Source organism: Antedon bifida, chromosome 11, assembly GCF_963402885.1.
Source record: "Antedon bifida chromosome 11, ecAntBifi1.1, whole genome shotgun sequence".
NCBI lineage: Eukaryota > Metazoa > Echinodermata > Crinoidea > Comatulida > Antedonidae > Antedon > Antedon bifida.
The window spans coordinates 16,289,938-16,300,523 of record NC_136236.1 but is presented as its reverse complement, the minus strand read 5'-3'; the positions used below and the strand labels follow the sequence as shown (position 1 = coordinate 16,300,523).

The window sequence follows — 10,586 nt, the reverse complement described above, 5'->3', positions numbered from 1 at the left end:
TCAAGGGAGCTGAGGTAAGTAGACATAACATTTTTTTATGTGGCTTTAACCATTAACGCTTTAATGTGTGATGCAACCAACTTTCCATCACAAACATAATTATAACAAAGATAAATGCGTAAATGGCGCTTCATAGAAATATATTATGGTCAGCCGCGAAATAAAAAATTGTGATATGTTTTATCGAGAAATTATTGATTCCATTGCAAGTTTGTTACACAAAAACTGATTGACAGGAATATATCAAAACAGGAATTCCTTCAGTCGATTACATTAGAAGTAGAAGGACTGGTGAGTTGTTTTTCAATTTATTTATAATAAAAATGCTAGGCCTAGGATAGACATTGGGAATAACCATCACTAGTCGGGCAGCACACACGACGACTGGCTTCTGTCAAGCTAGCCAACAATAGGCCAGCCCACTTATTTTTCCAGCCAACAATAACTATGAAACGCCGTTTGTGTATTTTTAAAATTTTCAGTGTTACTTATGGTTTTTAATGGTATTCGAAATTAAATATTTGTGAGCAAACGACAGATTGTTTTCTGGGAATCACTTAGTGGGATTATACTAGGGTACCTCCTTAGTTGTCCAGTATAAGTTAGAGTAGGACCACTGGTCCCATTTACTCAGCCCTCATCTTTTAAATTTGAGTGTAACTCAATCACGATTTTTAACATATAGTGAAATTTGAAACTGTATTCGTAAGAAAACGGCGGATTGTTCCTGGTAGTCACTCGGTGGGATTATAATAGGGTACCTCCTTAGTCGTCCAGTATAAGTTAGAGTAGGACCACTGGTCCCGTTTACTCAGCCCTCATCTTGTAACTCAATTTACTTTAACCATATGGCAATTTGTTCTTTCACCAATTTATTCATACGGCAATGTGTGTGTCCGTACAGCAGCATTTGTTTGACAATCGAGGAATTATATCTTTAACGCCATTTGTTTGGACAGCAATGTTTGTCTATTTTGGCCCTAGTACTACTACCCCTGAGTAGGTAACAGTCAAACCAATATTCCATATTTACTGGACTTGCATTAAACAGCATGACATAAGCTCTTAAGCTAAAACATTTGTTTTTGAAAAGAAAAAGAAAGAACAAAATCAGGCCAATTGTATCGATAGTAAGGGGCTGATAACAAAAATGTTTATAATTTCGATGACTGGTGCAACTTGGTTCCTAGATTTCTATATGGCATTTATAAAAGCAAAATAAATGAAATTAAATGAAAAGACTATAAGGTGTAGGTGTCATGAGATTAGTTATTCTAGGTTGTTCTAGAGGGGTAGTTTTCCAAGGGGAATATTAAATTCAATTTATTCCAGATTTTACTGGGGGAATCATCGCTTTCGATTGGACGTCCCATCCCGAATTTACAAATTTAATATATATAAATAGACTGGTTAAGACCAAACATTGGTTATATCAAACTCATATAAGATCATGATAGATACATAACTGAATAATATAAAATAAAAGATAAGCAACACTAACACTAAAGTTTTTTTTTGTAGAACACTGTTTAAATTTAACAGAAAAAGTTTTAACATCAAGTAGGTCTACGCATATGTCCTGGACATCTGAAGGATTAACTCCCAGATCCGAGGGAATCTAATAGAAGTTGTCCTAGAGGATAGTTGTCATAGAGGGTAGTTGTTCGGGTGGTAGTTGTCCGAGTGGTAGTTGTCCTAAGAGAGTTCAGCAACTTCAGAACTGTCAGTTGTTTCCTGTCCAACGAAGGTAACACACAACACACGTTTAGCAAAGTGATTGTTGATAACTTTCACACTCTCTTTGGGAGACAAGCCAGGAATGGAAGAGGAAGGTCGAGATCTAAGATTGCATATCTTCTTGATATTCTTATGCCATTTCAATGCTCGTAGATCTTCGATAAAAAGCTTTCTTTGCTTTCAGTATACATTTTTTAGTTCCTTCACTTTGCGCCATTGAGCAGTAGCACCAGAATTAAGAAAAATCTCATTACGTTTATCCAAGTCTGATTTTTCTATTGACATGTGTCGATTAATTGACAACAACAAGATATTGCTGAGCAATTTGTCACAATCACAATCGGACTACGAAAAGTTCACTTTCTTACGACCGTAATTTTAAGTAGTTGGTAATGTTAATAAAATATGTAATTTTTATATTTGAATTATCATATTGTCCTGCAACCTACTGAAATTTAAAATTACGTTAATCTATAGAATATTAAATTATGCATTTGACCCTGTATGTCATTACCGTGTGCAGTACAACAAACATGTTTTTAATATACAGTATGGCATTCTTGATTATGTATTATTGAGACATAAAGTAACTATATCTGTTGATAAAAACAGTAATAAGATGCATAGTTTATGAAATAAATAGGATTAAAAATGTCCCGTCCGTAACATCAAATATGGTTTTTTTCATATTTAATATTCAATAACTTAAAAAATAAATATCAGAAAAATAAAAAAAATTGCATGTCTACTTTGAGAAATGGCCAAGAGTTACATCAAAATCAGTAAATGAAATTGTTCAACCCAAATACTGTGGAATGCCACATATACTGTATGTTTTGTAGATAGTTACCTTTACCTTTTGTAAATGTGTGTGTGCTGATGTAAATTACTTTGTTAGTTGTCTTTGAATTATTTTTATTATATTGCTAATGTTCTCACTCTTGAAGAGACACACCATTTGGTTTGACGATACACTCCATTCACTTTAGAGAGATGTGCCCTTTTGTTGAAGAGACACGCCATTTGGTTTGACGAGACACTCCATTTGGATTTAGAGAGATGTGCCCTTTTGTTGAAGAGACATGCCATTTGGTTTGACGAGACACTCCATTCGGGTTTAGAGAGATGTGCCCTTTTGTTGAAGAGACATGCCATTTGGTTTGACGAGACACTCCATTCGGGTTTAGAGAGATGTGCCCTTTTGTTGAAGAGACATGCCATTTGGTTTGACGAGACACTCCATTTGGATTTAGAGAGATGTGCCCTTTTGTTGAAGAGACATGCCATTTGGTTTGACGAGACACTCCATTCGGGTTTAGATATACGGCCATACAGCATAGAAACACTGGTTCTCGTCAGATCACTGAAGTTAAGCAATGTTGGGCCCGGTTGCATTCTGGATGGGAGACTGTATGGAATCACGGCTGGTGCTGTATATACCGGAGAGTGATGGTTTACTGATAGCATACAGTATAATAGGCATGGGTTCGAGCCTACAGTATCTGTACCATATTAACTGTATCTTTAGGCAAGATGCTTTACTCTCATTGCCTCGTCCTTCGGATGGGATGTAAAGCCGTTGGTCCCATGTACATAGTGCATATTCGCAAAGAGTTGGAGATTGTCTCCCGGTGTGGTGATTTGGTAGACGCTGCACTGCTGGCTGACGTGGGTCTGTGGGGGGCCTAATCTGAATTTCCTCAGTTTGAGGACAATTATAAATACCCAACACCAAAGAGAGAGTTGGAGAGACGTGCCATTTGGTTTGACGAGACACTCCATTCGGGTTTAGAGAGATGTGCCCGTTTGTTGAAGAGACGTGCCCTTTCGTTTAAAGTGACGCATTATTTGGTTAACTAGACACATCATTTGGATTGACGAGAAAGACATGCCCTTTAGGTGTTAGTACAGTAGTAGCGCATGTCTTTCTCAATAGGAGTTTGAGATTAGATTCTGACAAAGATGTTAATTTTTTGTTTGCCATTAGATTTTAGTGGTTTATTAAAAACAAGCTTGTGATGCCCTGTTGCAGATGAGTAGTATTGGAACTATAAGACATAACGCCATACCAACCACCACTAATCAGGATCTGGAGGACCTCGAGATACTCATCGGGTCAAGATATTGTGTGAAATAAGGCAAAGGACCAGAAAATGAGCTTCAAATTTGATAAAATAGTTACTTATATACCGCTTTAACAAAACTCCTAGGAATTGGCATCAGTTGTTACTTCAAATTAATAGCAAGAAGTATTATATAGTTTGGGTTGTAGTACAGTTAGGTTTGTGGTACACCATATATTTTTCCAAAAGGAAAGGATGATTGAGAATGCCTTGATGTTTCTAAGAAGACAGTTGTACCCATTCATAGCCAACTATATAAGTCAACCTAAAATTGTCTTTTCGGAGGTTCTACCAATCATAACATCATGTGTGGGCTACAGCATTTGCATCATGGCATAGGGCCAAACAGGAGGCAGGAAAAACATACACAATGATTGGAACACTAGAAGATCCTGGCATGAATATCAGATCCATCAGAGAGCTTTTGTAATGAACGTTCCAAGATATCATACACTCTGAAGGTAAGATAATATCAGATCCAACAGAGAGCTTTTGTAATGAACGTTCCAAGATATCATTAGGTGAGATAAGATAATCAGATTGGCAGTGACATAGAGCATTCAATTATTTGTCATTGAAAAGATTAATCTAGTTGATAAAATACATTTCCCTCATCTATATATAAATTTACGTAAGGGAAAAATTTGGTAAATCGTGCGTTAATCCTAGAATGTTTACTCGATGGTATATAAAGTATATCCTCTTCCCCATCCCTCAACTCTAAGGCATTTTGGTACTTTAAAAGGCCCATATGACCGATTTGTTTACTTTGATCAATGTGGAAAGGCGCTATATAATCAATTATTATTATTATTACTTTGTTTATCCCAAAACTGACACAAAGAAAAAAATTGATGGTGTTAAGCCAGTTAGACTTTTATTATTATGAAAAACTATTATTATTACTGTATTTGTTTCCCTTAGTTTTCGTTCATACTTGCTGCTGATGTTGACTGTGGAGGGTGTAAACAAGATCTCTGAGGCAACCAGCTTTGGATCTCTGGCTTTGGTTGACTTGGCTGGATCAGAGAGGATAAGTAAAACAGAAGCCACTGGACAAAGACTTTTTGAGGCTGCAGCTATTAATAAATCACTTACGTCACTTGGACAGGTACAGTACACCAAACTTTTCATATTTGAAACTTATAAATATAATGTTGATAATATAATAACTATTTTGAAATAGCTTTATGTCAGAGAGCTAGCCACTGGTCTATAGGTATGAAAGCCATGGCTAGTGGTTGTACTGTTAGGTTTGAGTTCCCACCCAAGAATGACTTGCAAACTTTTCAGAAGGATTCTCAAATGTACTTATGGTGTCAGATGAAAACGGTCGTGCTTGAAATCGGTCGCGATAAAATCAACATCCTGTATTTTGTATAGGGTGCCGCTAGATACGCTTTTTATCATAATAGTTACATTTGATATCGGACCCGTTTTCTTTTGGTCGCTCTAATTTGTATGTGGCACACTAGATACACATTTTGCCGTTTCTAGGTGTTTTTAAATGAAAACGCTCATTATGTTTTTATTTAATTTTGAATATAGCAATTCTAATAATACTATTGACATTTTTTTAAACCTCAACCGTTATTATTTTTTAAGTACAGTAAATATAAATGTTTATCTCCTATTTTATAAAAATATACACTTGATTTGCAGGGGAGGATCCAGGATTTTGTGAATATTGGGGAGGGAGGGGGCAGAACTGTAGAGAGTCCACACCAACTCAGCCCGACCATGGTTGGGGTTGAGCTGAGGGCGATTTGACACCTAGATTGTCGGAAATGTTATTATAAATGTATTAACAATTGATATTTTAAATATGAAAACTGAGGTACTAGCCTATTAAAAGGTGACATTTTCCCCCATAGGCCTATTTTGAGTAAAAGCGTCACAGCATTTTCACATAGCGGAAAAGAGTGCTTGTCCAGGGTCGTCAAACTTTGTTAAATGACGCCCCAGATGACCGGAAATGGTACTCTCGCACATAACATTCATGATAAATGGCACCTCTAATTTGCAGGAAAAGGCACTTTCTCGCATGTAGCATGCTACCAATGAGTAAAATGATCATACCTTTTCCCTTCGGTAAACACACACGTAATTAAAGACAATAACATTTTGTTGCCGATGATATCATTCACTCAGTATTTTGTTTTGATTGCGTTCAAGTTCAATGCGAACTTATGTAATATTAATATCCTCTTCATAGCCATACATACTGTAGGTACCACGGCATTCCATGTTTGCTTGCTTAAAATGACATGAAACACGTAGGAAGTTGATTAGAAATTGATTTCTAGCATTTTTAAATTTTAAATGCGCATGTGCGCGTAACTTTCTTTGAAATATGCCATTTTTTTTCACAGAAAGTTAGCGCATGATATAAACTACACTTTTTCTAAGTTTTAATTTAAATTGTTTTCGATCTATGTTAAATACGCGAAGTTCATAAAATCGTGCGTAACTTACACTGCGCGTCTCTAAAGTCATATAACAAAGTTCCTTGCACATCTACAGCTACAGGTCAATCTTATTACAAAGTTACAATCTTATGTTTGCCAGAATTAGAGATACGCTGCGAACAAAATTCGTGGAAAGAAATAAGAATATAGAAAAAAAAAAAGATTGTGACAATAACAAAAAATATCCACATAAATAATCTAGTTCCTAAAAAATATAAATTAACTCTATATAAAAATGAAGAAAATGTATATCCCACTCGCATGCATCATCCCGCTTCATACAAAATAGCGCGACCGGTATCATCAAAAGTATTATAGCTCTAGCGACACGCCATACAAAATACCGGAAGTTGATTTTATCTTGACCGATTTCAAACGCGAACAATTTCATCGTAAACCACTTACATAGAGTACTATTGTATAGAGTATGGCAAAACATCTGACTAATTGGTATAAATTTGATTTAGTATTGTATCTTGTGGATTACTTTAATGCTTTTAATTTTGTTGCAGGTTTTCTCAGGTTTAAAATCAGGTGCTTTACAGAAATTCAAAATTAACACATTTAATTCAACCATCACTGGGCAGAGATTCTAAGGTAAATTTAAACTACAACTTTTAATTCCCATGAATGAGACTGTAATGCGTCATGTCCAAATGTTTTCAAACGTACAAACCACATCGCGTGTAACGATCGTAGAAGAGCACCGTAATTTTTAGACGCGCGTTAGCGTTAAATGTCATTTGTTTTATTATGTCTATGTGTCATCGACTTTATGGACACAACACACAAACAATGTATTGTTCGCTAATTAAAATCCTATTTAAAGGTGGAAGACGTCAATTTTTGTAGCCGCCCTACGCATCGGTTATCCGGTAGTTATCCTACCTTGGGTTAGGGAATTATGAAAAGAACAACACCTAGGCTAGGACACCAACAAAATATATGCAAAATAAATATATATTCCATGTTAAGATTTAACAGTCATAGGCCTTTTAAATTATTAATATTATTGTGTAAAGAAAAAGGCCCGAACCTGAATTTGGAGTGGAAAAAAAACATGTGATCGGAGTGTGGGAACAGTTTAGATATAGATAGAGAAAATCCAGGTACACGATCTTAATGTTTTATCGTCGTCGGCAGAGCAGCCACTCTCTAATGGACGGCCATACTGAGTTTTATTAAAAGCTACTGTAGAGGTTGAGGTAAAATAGTGAGTATCGCTTTCATGCCATGTGACCAAAAAAAACTAGGTCTGTATTAATTACGGTCTTCTGTCGGCAGTCTTTTTGAGCGACTAACTGAACGTTATGATACTATATTTAGAATGTATTTTTTACGATCTTTTTTGTGAGCATCGTTTCTGGATAGACTGGATGTTTATTATTAAAATTAAATTATTTATTGAGGTTACGAACTTATAAACGTTTCAAAATGATGCTTGAGATCAGCACCCCCGGAATACAATTTAGAGAGTTTCTCTTAAAAGGCAAACTGAAACGAATTGTTTGGGCCTTGTTTGTGATGACTCATCGTTAAATCGACATTACACAAAGTCAAGCATATTGTCCATTTCCAAACGGTCTGACGATTTTAGAATTTTCACGGCTACAACAAAAGAAAACGCGATTAACACGCTTTGTCAAAACATTTGGACATGACGCCTAATGCTTGTTGTGATATTTTTAAAAAACGTACAAGCCAATCTCAAACGATAAACATTTTGATATGGTTTCCTCTATATGCCAATTACATACTACTGTAGTGCCAAGGGTTCTATAGTCATTATCCAATCAAATATGAACCATACCATGAAAGCCCAAGTGGTTCCATGTTCCAATCTCAGTTTTGTAGTGGCTTTTTCTCATTCTCACAGATTATCCTCGTCTTTATTGCTTAGCAATTATTCTGAGTTAATTAATATACTATAATATGATCCATTTGGTTTATATTTGTATAAAAAAACTATCTCTAGGTAATGTCTTCTTACTAAATTTCTTTGTAGGCATGTTTGTTTGTTAACGTGAGTCCAGATGAGAAGAACCAGAGCTAAACAAGTCCAACTTGGTAGAGCATCTCAAAATATTAAAGAGCCATAAAATAAAAACGAGTGTATAAAATATCATGAGCAAGACGAGTGTATAGTCAAGTCAAGTCAGTGAGCATGCTAAATGTAACAAGAAAAATTAGAATTGTTATGAAACTCTATATATTTTAAGTAATATATTATATATATATATATTATAGGCATACATGAAAATGTTATTTGTGAATATATATAAAATAAATAGAATAAAACCAAAATAGAGAAATGTATATGAAAGTAGATATTGTTTAAATTTTGTTCAAGTCATGCTTTAGTAAATATAAAATTTAAAAAAGGCTACTGCGTAGTCCAAGTACAAGTAGCCTGCGTCCAGTACAAGTAGCCTGTGTCCAAATACAAGTAGCCTGCGTCCAAGTACAAGTAGCCTGCGTCCAAGTACAAGTAGCATGCGTCCAAGTACAAGTAGCCTGCGTCCAAATACAAGTATCCTGCGTCCAAGTAAGTAGCCTGCGTCCAAGTAAGTAGCCTGCGTCCAAGTAAGTAGCCTGCGTACAAGTACAAGTAGCAAGCATACAAGTACAAGTAGCCTTCATCCAAGTAAGTAGCCTGTGTCCAAGTACAAGTAGCCTGCGTCCAAATACAAGTAGCCTGCGTCCAAATATAAGTAGCCTGCGTCCAAATACAAGTAGCCTGCGTCCAAGTACAAGTAGCCTGCGTCCAAGTACAAGTAGCCTGCGTCCAAGTACAAGTAGCCTGCGTCCAAGTACAAGTATCCTGCGTCCAAGTAAGTAGCCTGCGTCCAAGTAAGTAGCCTGCGTCCAAGTAAGTAGCCTGCATCCAAGTAAGTAGCCTGAGTCCAAGTAAGTAGCCTGCGTACAAGTACAAGTAGCAAGCATACAAGTACAAGTAGCCTGCGTCCAAGTACAAGTAGCCTGCGTCCAAATACAAGTAGCCTGCGTCCAAGTACAAGTAGCCTGTGTCCAAATACAAGTAGCCTGTGTCCAAGTACAAGTAGCCTGCGTCCAAGTAGCATGCATCCAAGTAGCCCATGTACAAGTAGCCTGCGTCCAAGTACAAGTAGCCTGCATCCAAGTAAGTAGCCTGCATCCAAATACAAGTAGCCTGCGTCCAAGTACAAGTAGCCTGCGTCCAAGTACAAGTAGCTTGCGTCCAAGTACAAGTAGCCTGCGTCCAAGTACAAGTATCCTGCGTCCAAGTAAGTAGCCTGCGTCCAAGTAAGTAGCCTGCGTCCAAGTAAGTAGCCTGCATCCAAGTAAGTAGCCTGAGTCCAAGTAAGTAGCCTGCGTACAAGTACAAGTAGCAAGCATACAAGTACAAGTAGCCTGCGTCCAAGTACAAGTAGCCTGCGTCCAAATACAAGTAGCCTGCGTCCAAATACAAGTAGCCTGCGTCCAAATACAAGTAGCCTGCGTCCAAGTACAAGTAGCCTGCGTCCAAATACAAGTAGCCTGCGTCCAAGTAGCCTGTGTCCAAATACAAGTAACCTGCGTCCAAATACAAGTAGCCTGCGTTCAAATACAAGTAGCCTGCGTCCAAGTACAAGTAGCCTGTGTCCAAATACAAGTAGCCTGCGTCCAAGTACAAGTAGCCTGCGTCCAAGTAGCATGCATCCAAGTAGCCCATGTACAAGTAGCCTGCGTCCAAGTACAAGTAGCCTGCATCCAAGTACAAGTAGCCTGCGTCCAAGTAAGTAGCCTGCATCCAAATACAAGTAGCCTGCGTCCAAGTAAGTAGCCTGCGTCCAAGTACAAGTAGCCTGCGTCCAAGTACAAGTAGCCTGCGTCCAAGTACAAGTAGCCTGCGTCCAAGTACAAGTATCCTGCGTCCAAGTAAGTAGCCTGCGTCCAAGTAAGTAGCCTGCGTCCAAGTAAGTAGCCTGCATCCAAGTAAGTAGCCTGAGTCCAAGTAAGTAGCCTGCGTACAAGTACAAGTAGCAAGCATACAAGTACAAGTAGCCTGCGTCCAAGTACAAGTAGCCTGCGTCCAAATACAAGTAGCCTGCGTCCAAATACAAGTAGCCTGCGTCCAAGTACAAGTAGCCTGCGTCCAAATACAAGTAGCCTGCGTCCAAATACAAGTAGCCTGCGTCCAAATACAAGTAGCCTGCGTCCAAGTACAAGTAGCCTGTGTCCAAATACAAGTAGCCTGCGTCCAAGTACAAGTAGCCTGCGTCCAAGTAGCATGCATCCA

The 10,586-nt window shown here is 37.6% G+C and overlaps 2 protein-coding genes across 3 annotated transcripts in view; both read left to right on the top strand.

Moving 5' to 3' along the window:
- LOC144856315 (ATP-binding cassette sub-family C member 9-like) overlaps window positions 1–10,586 on the top strand; it is a 259,349-nt gene that overhangs the window by 72,886 nt on the left and 175,877 nt on the right. The window lies entirely within an intron of this gene.
- On the top strand, window positions 4,179–8,548 carry LOC144855942 (kinesin-like protein klp-3). 2 transcript variants are annotated; one of them, XM_078713907.1, is made up of 4 exons: window positions 4,179–4,321; window positions 4,785–4,971; window positions 6,841–6,925; window positions 8,334–8,548. In XM_078713907.1, exons 2-3 carry the CDS (start codon window positions 4,807–4,809, stop codon window positions 6,922–6,924), a joined length of 249 nt encoding a protein of 82 aa, XP_078570033.1. In that variant the 5' UTR covers window positions 4,179–4,321; window positions 4,785–4,806; the 3' UTR covers window position 6,925; window positions 8,334–8,548. The 2 variants fall into 2 exon arrangements, with proteins under 2 accessions (XP_078570033.1, XP_078570032.1); XM_078713906.1 differs by lacking the exon at window positions 4,179–4,321 and adding an exon at window positions 4,329–4,381 and having other exon boundaries at window positions 8,334–8,545.